Source organism: Dama dama, chromosome 19, assembly GCF_033118175.1.
Source record: "Dama dama isolate Ldn47 chromosome 19, ASM3311817v1, whole genome shotgun sequence".
Classification (NCBI taxonomy): Eukaryota; Metazoa; Chordata; class Mammalia; order Artiodactyla; family Cervidae; genus Dama; species Dama dama.
The window spans coordinates 46,503,339-46,523,775 of record NC_083699.1 but is presented as its reverse complement, the minus strand read 5'-3'; the positions used below and the strand labels follow the sequence as shown (position 1 = coordinate 46,523,775).

At 51.4% G+C, this 20,437-nt stretch overlaps 1 protein-coding gene across 5 annotated transcripts in view; it reads left to right on the top strand.

Moving 5' to 3' along the window:
* XXYLT1 (xyloside xylosyltransferase 1) overlaps nt 1-20,437 on the top strand; it is a 174,636-nt gene that overhangs the window by 17,799 nt on the left and 136,400 nt on the right. For 2 of the 5 annotated variants that reach the window (XM_061166858.1, XM_061166863.1), the window contains exon 2: nt 9,036-9,183. In XM_061166858.1, coding sequence (XP_061022841.1) covers nt 9,036-9,183 — 148 coding nt within the window. Of the gene's footprint in view, nt 1-7,454; nt 7,599-7,931; nt 8,006-9,035; nt 9,184-20,437 lie in introns of those variants that run through there. The other 3 variants (XM_061166859.1, XM_061166862.1, XM_061166860.1) reach the window with 3 other exon arrangements.

Genomic DNA, 20,437 nt, shown 5'->3' with positions numbered 1-20,437 from the left:
TTTAGCTGCTTAATGTGTATTTTAAATCAACTCACTTTTTTTCCTCTTAGCCTCTCCTGAGGTGATATCTGTGAAATCATAGTTCTAAAGTGTTTTAATTTTTGCAGCGTTTTACATATCAAAGTAAGTCTGTGAGTATTGAAGTGGTTGGTCTCTGTGCTTCTTTAGAAATCCTGTTTGTCCCCTCCAGAACCGGGTACCATACCTCGGGGAGCACTGGACCAGGGGGTTTCAGGAAACTTAGGAGAGTGGAAGCAGCAGAAGGTGACGGACACTGTCCCAGCTGCACTGAACTCGGCTGCGTGCTCCGGGGGCCACGGTGCTCTTGGGCGCCCACTGTGTCCCCACCCCAGAGAGCCAGGAGGGGAGGGGGAGTCATGTGGTTGAGGTGGGTGTGTGAGGCCTGGCTGAGGCCACCTTCCTGCCTGCTCAGTGGAGACGGGAAGCTGGCTCAGTGTGTCCCTTGGGTGTCACTCACGTAAAATAGCAGCGTTCTTTGGGAGCTCGTAGGTCATGGGAGATGGCCACATGAAAAAGAAGAAGTCGAGGGATCTGGTGAAGAAGGCCTGACAGCCCTACAGCCGGCTGACTCCTTGGTGGGTGGGCGAGCTGCGCCACTTACTCTAAGATTTCACAAAGCAGACCTTGCTAGTGCAGGGTCACTGGGGCTTCTGAGGTGGCTCTGTGGTAAAGAATCTGCCTGGCAATGCAAGGAGATGTAAGAGACGTGGGTTCAATCCCTGGGTCGGGAAGATCCCCTGGAGAAGGAAATGGCAACCCACTCCAGTGTTCTTGCCTGGGAAAGAGGTGTCTGGCAAGTTACACTCCATGGGGTCACAAGGAGTCAGATACGGCTGAGCGACTGAGCACACACACACGCACTGCAGGGTCACTGCTTTCCTGCCCTCTCTTCTTCTGTCCCCTCTTTCTCTCTCACGCTTTTTCTTTTGCTTATTTTGTAGAAAACTGGATCCTACTGTTAGGAAAATTCAGTATTAAACGAAAACAACCCAAACCTCGTAATTTATAAAAGAAGTGAGTTAAGGAATGGTTATACCTACTGTGTATAGATTATTTGAGCTCACTAAACAAATTCTTCAGTAAGTGCTGGAAAAGATAGGGAGTGGCCGGCTGCCTGCAAGAGTGACTGCTCAGGGCTGAGAGATGGGCCCTGGGAGCGGGAGGCAGGGCGGCAGGTGGTGGGGCTGGCCGTGGCGCTGTGGGCATGGGATGGACTGTGCTGTGGAAGTCACAGGTTTGTGCCCAGAGGCCCTGCAGCTGTGTCGCAGGTTTCTGCACAGGCGTGTGGCCTGTGAGGTGGCACTGACACGTGCAGACCCCAGAAGACAGCTCAGTTCTCCCCCCGACCCCTTTTTCCTTCGGAGTTGCCCTGGAGGGACGTCTGGGCCCACTCTGTCTCTCCCCTCCTCTCAGTGTGTTGTCTTTTCTTGGGTCCTTCCTCACCCTCCATCCCTGTGACTTGCCGTGAACCCTGGTAGTCATCCTGGAAATCCACTTGGAAGGCCCAGGTGTTTGAAGCTCTGAGAGCAGAGCACCTACAAGACAGACCAAGCTTTTTCTTGCTTATCCTCCCATGTGTGACCTCTATACCTTGCTCTGCTAACAAGGTCTTCATCTCATTATCTCCTTGCCCAGGACCCTCCCACCACTGGGGGTGAGGAGGTGAGGACGGGCAAAGGGGAATCCAAGTTGGTGCCATCGGCTGGGCACCCAGAGGGGCTGGCTCCAGTTCCTGGGCCCGGGGCCCATTCTCCTCCAGACACGACAGGCTACTCTTCCTTGATTTCTTGTTGGGCTCCTGAAAAGTGTTAGTTGCTCAGTCAAGTCCATCTCTTTGTGACCCCGTGGACTGTAGCCTGCCAGGCACCTCTGTCCATGGAATTCTCCAGGCAAGATTACTGAAGTGGGTAGCCATTCCCTCCTCCAGGGGATCTTCCCAAACCAGGGATCGAACTTGGGTCTCCTGCATTGCAGGCAGATTCTATACCATCCGAGCCACCAGGGAAGCCCTCCTGAGTCAACAGACAATTGACGTCTCAAAGAGGGAGGAGGTTTATTGTAACCATTTATCCTTGCGCCATTACAGGCAAGAAAATGGAACAAAGTGGGAACCTGAGTGGGGCAGAGGGTGGGACTCGGGAGAATGACCAGCATGTGTGGAAGGTGGTGTGAATTCCCCACACCCTCACCCCTGAGCCGAAGCCCACAGATCCTTCAGGTCCTCCCCACCATTTGCCACCTTGTCCCTCTTACATTCTGTTTTCTCCTCATTCTGTCCTGCTCTGGCCGACTGAGGTTTTGGAGAACTGGAATGTAGCCCATCTCTGCTGAGGTGGTGATCTGTGCTCTGGAGAAAATAAATCTGGTAATTGAATAGCCAGGAGTGCAGTGGGGTGGAGCGGGGGGAGTAGCTTCCATTTTGGTTGGGAAACGTTCAGGAGGTGACATACGAACCGGCACCGGAAGAGCTGGAAGGACGTAGCTGTGCTTGATTCTCGGGGAGAGCATTGTGAGCAGAGGGAACCACTGGTGTGAAGGCCCTGAGGTATAAACGTGCTAGCATGTTTGTGGATTGAAAGGCTGCCAGTCTGTTAGCAGATTTTTCTTTCCATCCTAAAAATATTCATCGTGTTTTCACATTCATCATTGACATCCATGAGAAAACAGAATTCCGCCCCCACCCCCCCAACCCCGCCAGGGAATCATTTTCCTCCAGCTCTTGTTGGAATTGATTACTAAGATCACCTAAACTAGGATCACATTGGTGGAAGCTGACCAGCCTTTGGGAGGACCCACTCGGCCCTCATGCAGTTGGAGTGCTGCAGAGCCAGGCAGCTCCATTATTGCCATATCGTGACTTGGGCTGTTTATTACAGAAGGTATTTTTTGTATCGAATCAAGGTATTCTTGCCTGGGAAAGGCATTTGAGCACTCGTGGAACAGGGTGATAAGATCAGCTATCCTTTACTGAGTTCCTGTTGCATTCCTCACAAAAGCCTGGAGACCGGCAGCATGATTCTTTCCCATTTTCAGACAAGGTAGTTTTGGGATTTTGACTGGGGTTGCCAGGTGATGAAGTGTGGACTTAGCATCTGATCCCAGAACTGGCCGCAGACCCGGCTGGGCACTCCAGCACAAGTGAGATTCCACGCCAGACTGCCCGCGGAGCAGGGCGATCGCTGTCGTGGGCTCTCTCCTGTCAAGTCCAGAAGCTGGCCCTGCAGCTCTCACGCCCAGCGCTCTGGGAGGCCCCGGGAGAAGTGGGCGCCTGTCGGCTGTTCCTGCAGTGCCTGGATCCCGCAATGAGAGCAGGCTTCCCGGAGTGCTGTGCTGTCCCTCTGCCCTCCGGCACTCCTCTGGGGACAACTGGGCCCAGGGAGGTGACATAGCCATCCCGGTGGCTCTGTGCCTGCCGCCCTTCAGACAGGCCTTGGCGTTTCCTGGAAGCCTGGCGTCTCCCTGGGCACGGGGCCCACCCCACCACCTCCCTTCTTGGCTCCAAGAGCTCTGTGTGACTTGATTCCTAGTGTGCGTGCCAAGTGATACATGAGTTTTCTCTTCCAGGCTGAGCTATGGCTCGGCATGGCTCTGTCCCCAGTGGACATTTAGTGGAGCAGTGGTCTGGCTCTTCAGGCCTGTCTGTGCCAATGAGCCCGGGGCCAGACATCTGCCCCTGCCTGTCACCGGGCTGTGCTGTTCTGGGTGCTTTGGCCTCCCCATGTTGGAGACGGTGTTGAGAAGGTGTTGTGTGTAATGGATATGAGGCAAACGTCCCCTCTCCCCCATCCCCAGGCTGTCCTTTGCAAGAGAGATATCTTTCCAGTCTCTTATTTTACATGGCACTCTCTTGGTTACATGCTTTATTTTGCACAACAAAGTACAACTTGAGACCACGTTAGCCTGAAGCATTAATTACTGAATGTGGGTGCTCCTAGAATTCTCTTGACAGACTTCATTAAAGGTAAAAGGAAGCCAAGAAATTGAACACAGATTTAGCCACTGTTTCTGGGATTTTGATCTCATAATTATAAATGTGGACTATTGATATAAGCGATCCTTTTAAAGTGGCTACAAATATCTGGTTATAGGCTGGTGAAAAAACCAACTGCCTTAATGGTATGGGCATGGGTTCTCCGGGGTTGGGATAGATGCCATTTCTGGTGACAACATCCCACACAGATTTATAAGGGGCTTGTATCTGAAACATCTTGAATGGATGATTGGATGATGTGTTCTGGAAAACCGCTCTGAATGACTCAACTTGACTCTGGGGTTGGTAAAGACATTCGTGTTGAGGAGCACATGAAGAGTTTGAAAAAATTCAGTTTGTAAGGTGTGTAGTAGATGGAAATAATCATGAATAAGATTTTTATAGTTTAAAATAGGTATACATAAATTGGGCTTCGCTGGTAGCTCAGACCGTAAAGCGTCTGTCTACAATGCGGGAGACCTGGGTTTGATCCCTCGGTCGGGAAGATCTCCTGGAGAAAGAAATGGCAACCCACTCCAGTATTCATGCCTGGAAAATCCCATGGACCGAGGAACCTAGTGGGCTACAGTTCATGGGGTTGTAAAGAATCGGACACGACTGAGCGACTTCACTTTCACGTACATAAATTAATAAAAGTTGCACATAAGATTTGGCTTTTTAATCTACATCCCTAAAAAAATTATAGTCAGTTGCTGTAAACCATCATCTTGGATCTTCTCATGGGTCAGCTGCCTTCAGTATAGGAGTCACCTGTGGCCCTGGGTTTTTGGGTTATGTGGTATTTCTTCCTGTGGCCCCTGAAGTGGGGAATCTGAAAAGGAGGGACAGAGGGAGGGGTAGCATGTTCTCTGCCCCCTACCTCTTTTTTTCTCTCTTCCATCACTCTTGCTTTGATCACCGCTGTGAGGCACTAGCCCCTGGCTGGGCTGGGGGCTTCAGAGAGTGCCAGACTCTAAGCCTGCCCTCAAGAGACCACAGTTTCCAAACCTGTTTGAGATACCGGCAGGCCTGGTGCTTTGATTCACGCTTGCAGTGTCTGTGCTTTGCTTCTTGCTGCAGAAAGCGTACCGTGGAACATATTAATTTATCTTTAAGTAGATTTATTATATGAAATATTCATTGGAGCAGGCTCCTCTGTACAGCATTTGGAGCAATGTACCCAGTACAGTTTGTCCTCATAAATCTATTAATGCTGATGGGATGTAATTGTCTCCTGTGAAGCTTTGGGGTGAGATGGGGGCCTGGGGAGGGGAGGGAGCTGGCTGCCGCTCTCTGTCTCTTTCCCATGGTTTGGCCGTAGTGGACCCTATTCTGAGTGTGTGTGGGTACACATCCATTTTTTTCTTTTCCTTTTTAATGAATACAGAGGCTTCCATTTCTGAGGGCCCTCTTGTCAGCTTCCAGCTTCTTGTCAAATTCCAGTTTCTAGCAGTTGTTAGAGGTGTAATGAGGCTCAGAGGGAAAAGCCGGCTCATGAGTGAAGGCTGATCTGTGAGCAGAGGGAGTTCAGGGGACCAAGGAGGGGCCGGGTATGTGCGTGCGTGTGTGTGTGTGCATGTGTGTGTGTGTGTGTAGTATGCTATCACAGAGGGAGTTCAGGGGACTAAGGAGGGGTCGGGTGTGTGTGTACGCGTGTGTGCGCGTGTGTGTGTAGTATGTTATCACAGAGGAAGCTCAGGGGACCAAGGAGGGGCCGGGTATGTGCATGTGTGTGTGTGCATGTGTGTGTGTGTGTGTAGTATGCTATCACAGAGGGAGTTCAGGGGACCAAGGAGGGGCCGGGTATGTGTGTGTGCGTGTGTGTGTAGTATGTTATCACAGAGGAAGCTCAGGTGACCAAGGAGGGGCCGGGTATGTGCGTGCGTGTGTGTGTGTGCATGTGTGTGTGTGTGTGTAGTATGCTATCACAGAGGGAGTTCAGGGGACCAAGGAGGGGCCGGGTATGTGTGTGTGCATGTGTGTGCGTGTGTGTGTAGCATGTTATCACAGAGGGAGTTCAGGGGACCAAGGAGGGGCCGGGTATGTGCGTGTGTGTGTGTGTGTGCATGTGTGGGTGTGTGTGTAGTATGCTATCACAGGGGACCAAGGAGGGGCTGGGTATGTGTGTGTGCGTGTGTGCGCGTGTGTGCGTGTGTGTGTAGTATGTTATCACAGAGGAAGCTCAGGGGACCAAGGAGGGGCCGGGTATGTGCATGCGTGTGTGCGCGTCCCAGGTGGTCCTTACAGGAGGGGAGGTGTCCGTCATTCCTGTGTTATCCATGAAGAAACTAAGGCCCACTCAAGCTCCGAGAGGTCTAGTAGCTTGCGTAGAATGCAGCTCATTGAGTTCAGCGAGCCTGTCCTGGTGGCCTGGGGCTTTCCCAGGGCCCCGAGCAGTCCCAGCTCCTGGCCTCCAGGAGTGCCCCATCCAGCTAGTGCAGAAGCAGGACCTGCAGAGGAGACAGACAGGGAAGTGGAGCCTCCCTCCTTGTGACACAGGGTGCTCAGGACAGCCTGACGCATCGTGGGAAGCCGTGGGGAGGCCAGAAGTGCATGTCTGAGCAAGAGTGGAAGACACACAGGACACCAAGGTGTGGCGGGCAGGGTGGAGACTGCCTGGTTCAATTCCCCTCAGTGCTCAGGAAGGGAGGGCTGAGGGACAGCTGGAACCACTAGTGTGGGGCCTTGCTGGGGCATTTGGACTGTGACCCAAGGCTCTGAGGAGCCAGTGGAAGTTTTGAAGCCAAAGAGGAAGAGAAATGAATTTGCAAATTTGAAAAATTCATCTTGCGTTACAACAGAGGCTGGTCTGGAGGGCACAAGACAGGAGGTGGGGAAGCCTGTGGGGTTTGTGGTCCCCCTGCAGCCAGGATGTCAGGGGAGCAACGTGTGTGGGGTTGCCAAAGCCAAAACCATAGTTTGGCACCTGTGTTGAGAAACAGCAGAACTGGTCTGGATTCCACATCCCAGGTTGGAAACGAAAGTGAAAGTGAAAGTCGTTCAGTCGTGTCCGACTCTTTGCAACCCCATGGACTATACAGTCCGTGGAATTCTCCAGGCCAGCATACTGGAGTGGGTAGCCGTTCCCTTCTCCAGGGGATCTTCCCAACCCAGGGCTGGAACCCAGGTCTCCTGCATTGCAGGTGGATTCTTTACTAGCTGAGCTACCAGGGAAGCCCAGGTTGAGAGGTCACAGAAGGGGAAAAAGTCAAAGAAAAAAAAAGTCAGAAAAAGTGCATTAGGAGACAAATGACAAGAAGTTGTAAAAAGACTTTTATGAAGAGATAAAAAATTTAAAGGCTTACAGATAGGGAATCATGAGGGCTAACACAGTATAAGAGATTTTTTTGTTTAATAGTGTTTTAGAAATTTAAGTGGATCTGAGAATAAAAAGGAAACACTTAAAGTGAGTTAAGACAAAAACAGATTTCTGGCCAAAAGCAGAACCTAAAGTAGGGGGAAGCAGATGAGACAGCTGGCCACTGCGGGCTGTGAGGTACTTGTTCTAGCCGTCCGAACACTGACAGCTCTGGGGCTGCAGGCTTGGGCGGGTGGCACCTAGGGCTGGCCCGGGAGGAACCTGGGCAGGTGGAGGGCAAGGGCAGAGGTAAGTGACAGAATGGAGCCTACCTGCTTGGGGACTTCTTGGGCACTGCCCACATCTGTCATTTTTCCTGCAGCAGGGCTGCTGACAGAGTCAGCTAGCCAGACAGGGGCCTCGTGTGGCTCCTCCTTTCACGGTCGGCACCCTGTTCAGGCAGGTCCTTGACCCTGGAATCGAGGTGGTGGCTGCCTCACAGGCTCGTCCTGTCCTGTTAGCTGCCAGGGAAGATGGAGTTGGAAGGTCATCAGCAGATCTCGTGGGAGGGTTGAAGGAGGAGGAGGAGGGACATCTGGGCTCCGGCCTGGGTGCATTTATTGGGCTCCTCTTGTGTGCAGTGGAATGTGCTGGGTGTTGCGGGGCGCACAGAGCAACAGGGAAGACTTGCAAGACATATGTGAGCCGAGTGCATGGTAATCTGGTATCTCATGTGAGGCTGGGGCTCTCTGTGGGATGGTCTGATCATCTGGAATAAATGTCAAGCAAGGGAAACCGACCCAGGAGGCTCTCATGTCTCCTTTAATTGCTGATCTTGCTGATATTTTCCTCTATTGGTCACTGTTAAGGAAAAGAGGAGTGGAAAGAGCATGAGACTTGGAGTCTGGAGGCCAGGGTTCAGTTCTGGCTCTGCCAGTTGTTAGCTCTGTGGTCTTGGACGAGTGTAACTTCTCTGAGTACCTACTTTCTCAGTTGTAGCTTGGATGTCTGCCTGCTGAATGCCAGGTTGTCGTGGGGATCTGTGTGTGTATGAGAGCATTTCATAAACTGCAGAGCTCTGTGACAGAGCTGCTGGTGACATCTCTAGATTCTACTTGTTTTGAGGAAAGTCATGCCTGGTTTCTCCTGATACCTCTCTCAGCACGTCCAGTGTCTGGGACACTCGAGAAATGGTGGTTGAGTCAATGGATGAACTGGCTGCATCTCCAGGCATTTTTCAGATTTCATTTTCTAGTGGCCAGACCCTCTCTCTGTCACACTGCTGGGCAGGGAGGTGGTATGTCTGACTGCAATGCAGAACATATGTAATGGCCTCCAGGCGATGCTGGAGCCAGTGCCAGGCCCCCAGACTTGCTGAGGGTCCTCACTTCATGACCAGATCCATTAACTTGGTTTCCAGTCTCTGGGCACAGAGCTTCCTCCAGTGTGGCCCAGTTTGAAGTTCAGAAGCAGAAGCAGACTGGAGGCAGCTCCCATTTCCTGACTCCCACTCCTCTTCCACTGTGCCCCACGTGGCTGCCTACACACCCTCACACTGGGTGTTCCCATCCCCACTGCCGCACTCTGCTGACTTCCCACTGCTCCCTGTTTCCTTAGGTCTTAGGGGTGCCATATCCCTCTCTCGTGGGCCCTGGAGAGGCCAAATCTGTCCTGTCCACGGCCCGTGTGCATGCTGGGTCTGTGCCTGGGCCGCTCACTCTTGCTGTTGCCTGTGCCCTCCTGCAGGTCGTCTTCCACGATGTTGGCGTGCTGACGGACAAGCTCTTCCCCATCGTGGAGGCTATGCAGAAGCACTTCAGTGCCGGCTCTGGGACCTACTACAGCGACTCTATCTTCTTCCTCTCAGTGGCCATGCATCAGATCATGCCCAAAGGTAACCTGAGCTTCGGGGCAGCGGGCTCTGGGGTGTGACTTTGCATCTGTTTTCCTGGCTCCAGGACCCTGTATCAGAGAGCAGATGGAGCTCCACTGCACCCGGTGGAGAGGGCAGGGGTCAGCCAAGCTGTGTACAGTACGCCCTGCAGAGATCCAGGGCAGGGCCCTGGGCCGCACAGCTCCTGGGGCCCACTCACGAGTCCCCAGTGTGAGCTGTGCAGTGCGGACTCCCTGGGTTGGGGCACCTGGGCTCCAGCCCTGACTCTGCTCCTTGCGCACACACACCTCTCTGAGACTCAGTTTGCTTATCTGTAAAATGGCAGGTTGGACTAAATGACCCTGTATCTCAGTCTGTGATCCTGATCTTTCTGGTTTGAACCTGTACTTATCTGACTTTAACTTATCAAACCTAGATGTTAGAAGTGCATGTTATGACTTAAGAGGACTTTTTCTGAAACTCTGATGCACAATTATTTTCTGGGCTTTGGTCCCTGTGGGGCAGACGAGATGGATTATCTGATCTGTGATAGGTCGGCTGTGTGTGGAAGCGCTGGCAGGTTATCCTTGGACTAGAAGTCTTGAAGGGGTTTGGGGGTCTCATTTGTGGGGTATACCAGGCTTCTGGGTTCTTCTCCTCCAAATAGTCTATGATTGATTCTGGAGCCCTGGATATTGCCCCCTGCCCACCCCTATTTCTAGCCACAGTGAGCCGTGAGCTGAGCTTTGTAGGGGTGAGGAGGGGAGTTCTGGGATCTTGGGGTAGCAGCTTTCCAAACTGTGACGAGGCCAGGTGGGACCCAACAGCCCGGGGACGGCCTGGCCACTTGGGAGGTTGCTGCTCCCGCCCAGCAGCCCCCAGTGGGAGAGGAGCTGAGCACCACTGCCCGAAATCCTGGTGAAACAGGAATTCGGGAGACAGAGGCTGAGGCCGGGTTCCTGTTGGCAGGTGGTCCTAGTATAGGAAAATCTAGCCCATCCATCTTGGCTGAGACTTTGTTCCCCTGCGGCAAGTTCCTGCACCTGCCTGTTCTCTTAGCTGTCAGGTGAGGGCTGAGGGAGCTTCATGAGTGCAGGTCCGAAGAGAGAGGGGACTCACTCACCTGAAGGGTGCGGGAGGAGAGCTGACATTTGTGATGCTGCGGGGAGACCAGGTGCAGCTCGGACAGTGCCCCGAGTCCCCCACAGCCCTGGAGGTCACACACGTGCGAGCTGACCGAGGAGTTGAGTGACTGGCAGTCACTCCTCTCCCTTCGGGTGGGCAGGTGTGATCTCTCTGGGCAGACCCTGTGCAGGTGCTGTGGGCATCTCAGCCTGCACGAAGCTGTGGCCCTGCCCTCCTGGATTCTAGGGAGCAGACAGATATAGGTGCTGGTACCAGCTGTGCTGCTGACCCCGTGTGCCTTTGCTGGGACTTCAGTGTCCCCACCTAGAATTGCAGGAGCTGACCTAGTGAAGAGTTCAGGCTTCCAGGAATCACCCTAGGAGATTTTGTAGCTCTGGGGAGCAGAGAGAAGAGGGGCTTTACCCTTATCCTGTCTCCTCCACCTGCGCCTCACTCCTTGCAGTCCATTTTGATTGCTGTGTAGAGCAGGCTTGGGAGCAGGATTCTACTTGTTTAAAGGGTTTTGTGGTTAAACTAGCAATTTGAGATTCTCGACCAGATGGGCCTTAAGGGCCTGCCCAGTCCTGTTGTCCAGGATGCACGATCGGCCTTGAATGGAACTCCGTGACAGAAGATGTGATGAAGAACAGCAGGAGATCTGGGAGGAGGCATGCCTGACCTTCCTGTCCCTCCTCCTCCCTCCCTTCCTCCCTCATCAGCTGGTAGGTCTCTGCCCATCATGTGCTAAACTCTAGGCCAGGTTATGCTTTGGGGCACTCAGAGGGAGGGGCTGGTCAGGACCAGGCTGTGAACTCTAAGTGCAGATGACAAGAATTAGGGACCCAGGCTCCACTCTCTGCCTCGCTGACTGCCCTGCCCAGTAGCCTGGCCCTGTCCCTGGGCCCACATCTGCAGAGAAGAGACTTTGGCCTGGGCTTTTCTGTCCATGCAGTAGGTCCGATCGTAGCTGTCCCCCCACGTGCTCCATGGGCCCTGGGGGGGTGGTGTCGGGAGGTGGGGATGGTGCTGTGTGAGATGTGCCGACCCAAACACAGACTCCTTTCTTGGGTTTTTAGGTGAATGATGCCAGAGGTTCATTTATGCATCCGCCTGAAGTCTGCTTCCTAAGAAGCACATTATTAGGAGTTACTAAAGTTTGATAATCATAAAATAAAGCAAGCGGTCCTGGCGTTCCCCACATAGCTTGGGTGTTTCTGCCCAGCAGTCTGGCTGCTGCCCAACACTTGGCAATGTTGCAGAACTCCTACTGGGCAGAGCCTTTGGAATTCCTGTGATTTTCGGAAGGAGCTTTGTTTCCAAAGCACCATTAGTGCTGTCTTGAGTTTGTCATGTCTCTCTATTGCTGCCTTTTGTTTTCATTGTTTTCAATCATAGAAATTGCTGTTGTCTTGTACTTTGTTGATGGTTTTGTTCTTGTGTAATTGCTACATTCTTGCTATTTTGGTTTATTTTGTTTCTTTCTCAGTGTTCTTTTTTCTCTGGGAAAGTGAGAATGGGTTGTGGGTGGATCATAAACCTTTGGTCTCACCCAGGAGGGCTGGTTCAGAAAAGCTTGTGTTCCCCTGAGTTACAGCTCAGGAAGTCCTGTCTGGTGTTTGTCCCCAAATCCAGGTTATTTCTGTGTATTGAAATGACGCCTCTCTTCCCCTCCCCTTTATAAAACACAGTTAGTTAGCATTAGTCACTCAGTCATGTTCAACTCTTCGAAACCCAGTGGACTGTAGCCCGCCAGACTTCTCTGTCCATGGGATTTCCCCGGCAAGAATACTGGAGTGGGTTGCCTTTTCCTCTTCCAGGGGTTCTTTCCCATCCAGGGATCAAACCCTGGTCTCCTGCACTGCAGACAGATTCTTTACCATCTGAGACACCAGGGAAACTTCTGCAGTGTGTTAACACGCTGTACCCAAACTGTTACAATATGTTTACTTATTTTTCTATTTTAAAGTAACATTCATAAAAAAAATCTGAAAACTGCATTAAAATGGAAAAAAGTTATCCCTTTACTACTACATAAACATCACCGCTTTGTTAATTCTGAGTATTTTCTAATATCTTCCCAGCATGTAGCTTTTTAAAAATTTAGGCAAAGTAGAAGTTAGACTACATATTTAAAGCATCATGAGTCTTTCTTATATATTAAAGTATGAAATTCAACCTTCATTTAAGCTGAAAATTGAAAGAAATGGTACAAGTAAATCTGTATCATGACTTTTTCAGTTAATGTCACTCATCACCATTTTCTATGTAATCATAGTCTTTGAAAATTTTTTGAATGGTTCCATTGAGTAGCTAAACCTTAGTTCACTTTATCATTTCTGTGTTCTCAGCTACCTAGACGCTTTCTATTTTTTTCCTACGATCATAAATTGCACTGTGATGACTGTCCTCATGTATAAGGATTATTTTCTTTAATTAGGATGATTTCCTTAGGCTAGTTCCCTGCAGGTGCAATTCATAGGCCAAAGATTAGCCTTAACAAAGTCTGCCTGTGTTGGCTGCCTCCACCCCAGGGACTCAACGGGCAGGAGCAAGGTTCTGTACAGTTTCCCAAGCCCGTTGATGTCTGGCCTCTTGGAAGGACCCAATGCAGCCGTATATGAACTTCAAGGCAGTTGCTGTCTCCACTTGACAGGAGAGGAAGCGAGGAGCTGGGGGCAGGCTCCTTCTCTGAGTTCTGGGATGAGCTGGGCCTCCCCATGGGTTCCTGAGGCCTTGACCCTGGCTCATTCTGATGGCATGACCTACGTTCCAACCTCTGAAACTCGCACAGCCCCCTGAGGCTTCCAGAGCCTGGCCCCTCTCCTCTTCTGGGGCCCTTGCTGCAATCCTGCAGAGGGGGCCTGGCTGGGCTGGGTGGCGATGGTTAGCCCCGTGTATATTACTCTGACCGTCCACTCCTCTCAGATCACGTCCGCAGAGAGCATGAAGGTGCCTTGCTGGTGGATTCTGCTGGCTCTGATTTTAGTCAGACCTTGTTTCTCCTTCCGTTGCTTGTTGGAGGGGCCATGTGCGGCTGGCTGCTCCTGCTCACACTTGCCTACCCATGTGTCCTACACAGACACGCGGCCTCTCTCTGTTCCTTACTCACACCCACAGGGCTTTTATCTCCTGTCAGTAGTGTTGGGCTTGTCACCCTTGGAAGCATCTTATGCAATGGAAAAGAAAATATTTTTTTGCCCAACTGGAGCTGGAGAGCGCAAAGAGCAGCTTCCTTCTGTGTCACATGGCTCCAAGGAGCTCTTGGCTCTGGCTTAGAGACACCAGGCCATAAAAACAGCCCTTGCCTAGACTGAGCCACGATGCCTGGTCCATGGTGGGGAGGGGAAGGCAGGTGATTACACGGTCAGCAGTGGGTAAGGCTGGCCACAGACCCCAGTAGACTTTCCTGGAAGGCTCTCCTGTCCTGGGGTCAACACTTTGCCAATAGATGTACTTTGCCAAGGCCCTGGTGTTTGCATGACCTGGTGCTGGGCACTGCTGGTGTCACAGAGATGTGTGCTGGACTCATGATGGTGGTGTGGGCTGCATGGTCCAGTGATGCAGGACGTCATGAAGACCAGAAGGGAGACGGACACAGGGCTGAGCATTCAGAAGACGAAGACGGCATTTGCAGGAAGGAGGAGGGTTTCATGGAGGAGGTGGAACTTGAGGTGGGCTTTGAAGAGTGGGTAAAATTTCATTGTGTAGAAACAGGTAGTGAGCAGTTCAGGCAGTTGGGAAGAGTGTGGTGAGTGTTTGGGAGCTAGCACACTGCCTCCATTGATGACACGTTAGGGCACATGTTGGGAAGCGTGAGAGAGGAGGTGGGTGGGGAGGTTGGAATGTGCCAGGGGCTTGGATGCCAGGCCGGGGGGCTGGCTCCTCACACATGGGACAGATCTTCTGTGAGCATCTGGCAAGGAGGTCCTTGACCAGATCCATGCTTTAGGAGGTGTCTGAGGCTGGCAGTGGATTACAGGGGGAGATGTGGGGGCCCAGCACATATCTTTACCGAGTGTCCATTGGCTGGACAGGCTGGGAGGGACCCACGGGTAGACTCCCTGGCTTCATGCAGCAGCTACTCTGGATGTGCGTGTGTGTGTGCACACGTGTGTGCACACGTGTGTATCACACATGTCACATACACAAGGGGAACTGCAGAGCCAGGTGAGACCTGATAGGCATCCCAGCTTTTGCATAGCCCCACTCTTTCCATGAGACCCAGGGACTGCAGATGTTGCTGCACTGGCTGCTGTGGGAACAGTTTTGAACTCCCTCCAGCTTTTAACAACTCTGTGGGTTAAGAACGGAAGGAAGTAAAGAACTCATGAGAGTAGGCAAAGCAGACTGGTTTATGAGCTCATCAACCTGTGCAACCAGTGCCGGTATTCCTGCCCTGGGGTCTCTTGCCTGTAGTTCTTTGCACTTCAGTGTGAATTAGCCTCCAGTCCCATTGCTTTCCTCTGAACACTGAATGGAGATAGATAGCCCATGAGAATGAGATGAATATGTGAAATAATGACAAATGAGGTTGAGGGAAAGGTGGAAGGAAGGAGGAAAAGAGGATTTTGGAGCTTGGTGCACTTCGGGGTCTTTTCGAGACAGGCTCAGGCTTGTCTTGAGAAACCCGAGAGGCCAGGCAGAAGGAGTTCAGGAGGAGGGAGGCCAATGGCCTGATTAGACCTAGGTGAGGCCTCAGTTCTGGAAAGTTCGAGGAGACCTTACTCTTTTCCGCTAGTACTTTCCCTACTAGACCCTATGAGTCTGGCTCCCTTGGGCCCTGGAACCGGGCCTGGGTGATAGAATTAGCATTAGCATGCTATGCATCTGTCTGGCTTCTGAGGGCTGAGCCTGAGCACCTGTTTTTCCCATGGTGTCTGTTGCAGCAGGGGTATAGGAAATTCTGAGTGAGTCTTAGGCAGAACCGGCTCCATAGGAGACAGACCTTGGGCCCCAGTGGAGCCTGGCCAGCTGCTTGCTCTGGTCCGGGTGTTATGGGGTCATGGTAGCAGGGGCCTGTGTTCTGTTGGTTTCCCTGCCTGCAGTTGAGGATTAAAGTAGTGCACAGCCTGTGTCTGCACAGAGGCGGGCTGGGCCACCTCTCCTGTCTCAGCCTGCGTTCGAGGCATTGGCACCTCTGGGCTCAGGATTTCTGAGATACCTCTGGGCTCAGAATTTCTGAGATTGCTGCTTGTGGGCTGTGCCGGCTGCACTGGCTTCTGGCCCACTCTGTGTGCTGGGGCGGGACTCAGGTGGGGTCATCCTTGGGGTATGGGGACTGTCCCTCCCACTGGCTCTGTTTGGGGCACACTGTGGAGAGGGCATTTGAGATGAGGATGTGGGTGTCCTCTGCCTGTCTGGGGATAAAACCTCCTTTAATCACAACCTTTCATCTTTGTGGAGGATGTTTGTGTCTGCCTATACTGGGGGGAGGTGGTGCAGTAGGCCCTGTGACCCCATTTTTTGGCAAGGGAATTGAGGCTCAGAGAGGGGCAGAGACCCTCCTGGGGTCACAGAGCCTGACTGAGCAAGGACGCGGCTGACTCTCAACTAGTGCCCACCAGGGACAGCCTTCCACATTCCTGGCTTGGGCGAGCGGCCAGCCCAGCTGTGCTGCTTGAATGTCCAGGCTCACCCTTCAGGCCTGCCCTCGGAGACAGAACAGGGAGGGTTCACATTTGCAGAAGCTTCAGCTTGCTCATGAGTCAATCAACCAAAATTTGAAGGCTGGCTCTGCTCCGGCACTGTTCTTGGGGCTTTGAGTAAGGAGAGAAAGTTCAGTGTTGCCTCATTTCCCTTGTCCAGCCTCAGCTTTCCCATCTGTGAAGCGGGGATGCTTTTCCCTTGGTTCCAGAGCTGTTGTGGGGAAAGGCCAGTGTGGGCCAGTACTGCCTGCACAGTGAGTCGCTGCTGATTATGATTCCTTCGTTTTGGTGTTTCTTTGGATCAGTTGCTCCTAAAGCAGTGGTTCCCAAGTTTTACTATCCAGGGACCCCACAGCTGTCTAGAAGACCAATGGCTATCTCTCCCGATTGTTCCCAGGAGAAAACCAGTGCCCAGATTGGGGGAAAGGACTATACTGGATGGGTGTGCTGGCCAGAGAGGTGGGATCTGGCCAGTTGTCAGCTCCAGGCTGGAACAGGGCATTGTGTTGTCCTTAACTGTGACCTTGTAATCCACAGGAGGTTGTGTACATCCCAGAGAGCAGGGGTTGTCGAAGTAGATCTATTACCTAGTTTAAGCCTCCTAACAGTTCTGTGGTGTAAGCAGGAATTGACATCCCAGTTTTATAGATGGGCTCTATGGTGTCCCGAGAAGTGCAGCGAGTTGGGCAAAGTCACCTGGTGACTAAGAGGCAGAACTGGGATGAGGATCTTGGCTGTCCCGCTCCAGCTCTCTCCCGGCCTCAGTTTCCTCACTCTTCAGCAAGCATGTTAGGCTCCATCATCTCCTTGGTCCTTACCAGCCAGGCATTCGCTCCCTTAGTATACATACCCTGAGTTTATCAGCGATGCAGGTTGTATATGTGTGTGTTTTTTATATGTTTCATAGTTTTCAAATCGGTGGATACTCTTCCAGATCTGTGTGTGTGTGTGTGTGTGTGTGTGTGTGTCTTCTTGACTCCAACTTCTCAGGATCCCCTTTGATTCTCAGAACTCTGGGCCTATGTATCTTCTCCACGTCAGTCTCCCTGTCTAGTCTAGTTAGTCACTTTTTAAAAAACAAATAGACTTTATTTTTCAGAACAGTCTTACACTTATAGAAAAATGTGAGCATAGCACTGAGAGTTCCCATGTGCCCCAATTCTCTTATTATTAACATACTACATTAATGTGGTACATTTGTTACAGTTAATAAACCGATACAGATACATTCTTATTGTCTGAAGGCCACACTCTTCAGATGCCCTTAGTTTTAGTCTAAGGTCCTTTTTCTGTCTCAGGGCCTGCTGTGTGACTCTGGCCAAGTTGCTGAACCTGCCTAGGCCTTGGCTTCCTTGTCTGTAAAATGGAGACAGTAACAGTTTGCAGCTCAGGGGGTTGTTAGAAGAATTAGATAAATTAGTATACTTAATAGGCTTAGAACAGTGCCTGGAACATGGTAAGGTGTTAGCCAATGGAGACAGTAACAGTTCGCAGCTCAGGGGGTTGTTAGAAGAATGAGATGAATGAGTACACTTAATAGGCTTAGAACAGTGCCTGGAACATGGTAAGGTGTTAGCTCGTCTCCTCTGTGGATCACTCTGTAAAACGAGGATAGGAAAATTCAGAGGATTAATGAGATAACCTCCATTAGCCCTCAGCACTGTGCCTGGTAGGCAGCATGTGCCCAGTAACTGGCAGTGTAAGACATGCCTCCAAACACAGCACCAAAGTGTGTGGGGCTGGAGGTATTCTCAGACTCTTAGGCACCCACTTTTGCCTTGTGGAAGGAGCTTCTGATGTGGGAGAAGGAGATTTTCTGGATGGTCCTGGGCAAGCCATGTGACCGCTTATCTCCCAGGTGAGGACTCCCATCTGTGACCTGCCTTCCTCTCAGTGTTACTGTGAGCTGGAAATGGAGTCATACAGCTTAAAATGCTTCTCCCCCCACCCTTAATGCCTTTTCCACCAGCTCCCATAATCAGAGCATCTGAAATCTGTGCAGTCCTAGCACATTAATCAACACTGTCGGCCCCATACTGCTTGCACTTCCTCAGGACATCTGTGTGTATAAATATCAGGCAAATGCAAAATGCTGTCAACTCCCTGAAAGTGTACGACCTGGTCCCTGAGTGTCTTCTGCCCCAGAGTCACCTTTCTGAAACCTCATGGGATGCTTTCTATTGTAGAACAGAATGAAAAGGCAACTGGTGATGAGTGGAGGGTGGCCCAGTCCTGCCTGCTCCCAACACCCCCTTCTCCTGGCATCATGGGTGCCATCACCCTTGAGCACCCTTCTTTCAGCCTTCTGTCTGGGGGGCCTTGCTGTCCTGAAGCTGGAGGTAGACAGTTGTACCCTAGTGAGGACATTCTGGGATCCACTTTGGTTCAGTGGTGCTAGATGGAAAAGGCTGCTGTGAATCACGGGTAATTTGTGCACTGATGAATCTTAACCCAGGTTCACAGGTCCATGTGAAAAAGAATGGAGTCTAGGTTGGAAAGTCTGCAGGTGGGGGATAAAACCAAAGTGGGAAAATCCAGACTGGCAGCTCTCGTTCATTCCTGCTTTGAAACACTGAGGTCAGTGTGCAGCCTTTTGCAGAAAGCTTTTAAAATTCCATCTTTTTTTTTCCCCCTTAGGTGAAATTTGACAAATGTAGTAAAAGCTATATTCAGTTTGGACTTCTTTGTTCTGTGCTTTTTGTGTTTTCACTCACTACCATGAGGGGGTCGTTAATGTTCCCCACTGTTCTCTCCTAGCAGTTTTATAAAACAGAGAAGGCTTTTAAGGCTGGTTTATGAAACTTTATAACTTTGTTCAGTTAGAACCCAAATCAGAAAACTACTCTATAACCAATGTTTAATCATCCATCAGTGAGGCCAACCTCTGTCTACCAGGAGGGGTCCCGTAGGGGGATGTACATGCATTTTGGAACCTGGGGTGCACTGGAGAGAGGTGGGGATCCTGAGGGGGCCTCTTCTCTGTCCCGACCCCATCAGCCTCAATATTGAGAGAGAGCAGAAACAAGGGGCCCACTAAACTCACTGATGCTGTTTTAACTGGTTTGCCAGCCCCTGGAATCCTTCATGGGAAAGGTGGCAGCCGTTCCCACAGTTAGTCCCATGGTCTCTGCTTGCTTCAGGGCTGAAGTGGCCTCAGGGGTGGTTTAGTGTGGACGTGAGGTCGGCAGACCCCGGGGTGAGTTCATGCTCTGCCTCCACTGTCTGGCTGTCAGGGCCGGGGGCGGGGGGGCTCTCTCCCTTCCCTGACTCCTCCCCAGAAGACAGCAATGGAGACTGACCCTAGCACCCTGATTCCTAGTGGGCATGGTCACTGGGGCAAAGGTCTCATGCGTGCATGTGCCTTCCCATCTCTCTGGAGTTCTCTTCTGGCTCCTGAGACTGGAGAAGTGGGCAGGAACAGGGCTGCCTCAGCAGGGTGGGGGCTGGGGGGCACTGTTTCCTTGTCTCTCCTGCACCCCCTCAGGCTTACTTGTATGAGAGGAGGTCCTGCTGAGGCTTTGGGCCTCAGCCACATTCTCCAACCTGGTTTGCGAGAGCATCCTGCATCGCAAACCAGCAATGACAAGGTGGTACTTGAGCTTCGTGACTGCTGGGATGTCTAAATGTCTCAGGAGCTGCCTCAGGAGGAGGGGCCGCTGGGCTTCTCCAAGTTCTCTGGGCAAAGTACCATCTAGGACTGCCTAAGCCCTAACAGAGCCTCTGGGTGAACAGCCTGGATTCTCAGTATCTCTGACTCTTTGTTTAGAAAATGGGGATAACTGATTACATAAATGTCAAAAGGTTGCATGGGGACTGAGCTGTGGCCTGAAGAGCCATAGTCCCTGGGACTAATAACACAGGTCACTGGTGCTTTTACTTCTGGAGGGTCCTGTGCATGTCAACACATCAAAGCTCTGACAAGTGCTGTGTCTTGAACTAGCCTATTTTGTGGGTCACCTCCGTACACCAGGGCCGACTCACTGCCTCGGTACTTTTTAATCTTAAGGCTGCTTAGAACTGCCTGGGGATGAAGTCCAGCAGCTTCTGATAAATTGCATAGAAACTGCATGTTCTTTGTGGGTGAGTCACCACAGGAGCTTGGACCTTCTGAACGAGCAGTTCTCGATGGGTTGCTAGCCTTGAGGAATCATGGTGGGTCCTAACTCCAGCATTCAATGTGTCTGTAGGGGCGGGGGTTCTCCTGCGGAAGAAAGCAGAAGGAAAAACAGATCCATAGGAACTTGCCTAAGTGAAGACATCTGAGTAAACACTGCACAAAGGTTACACACATGTGTCCAGTGATCACAGTGAAAACTGTTTGCTGGCAGCTCCTATGGAGCAAATTTGAGGCACTTCGCCGTCTTATTTGGAAGAGAGAGAACTGAGCAGATTTCTCATAAAATGTTAAAAATAATACTGTGACAGAGACCACATTCTATGAAGTTAATGCTGGAGGCTGTTTGTAAGTTAATGAAAATAGTTGCCAAATTGAACAGTAATACCTT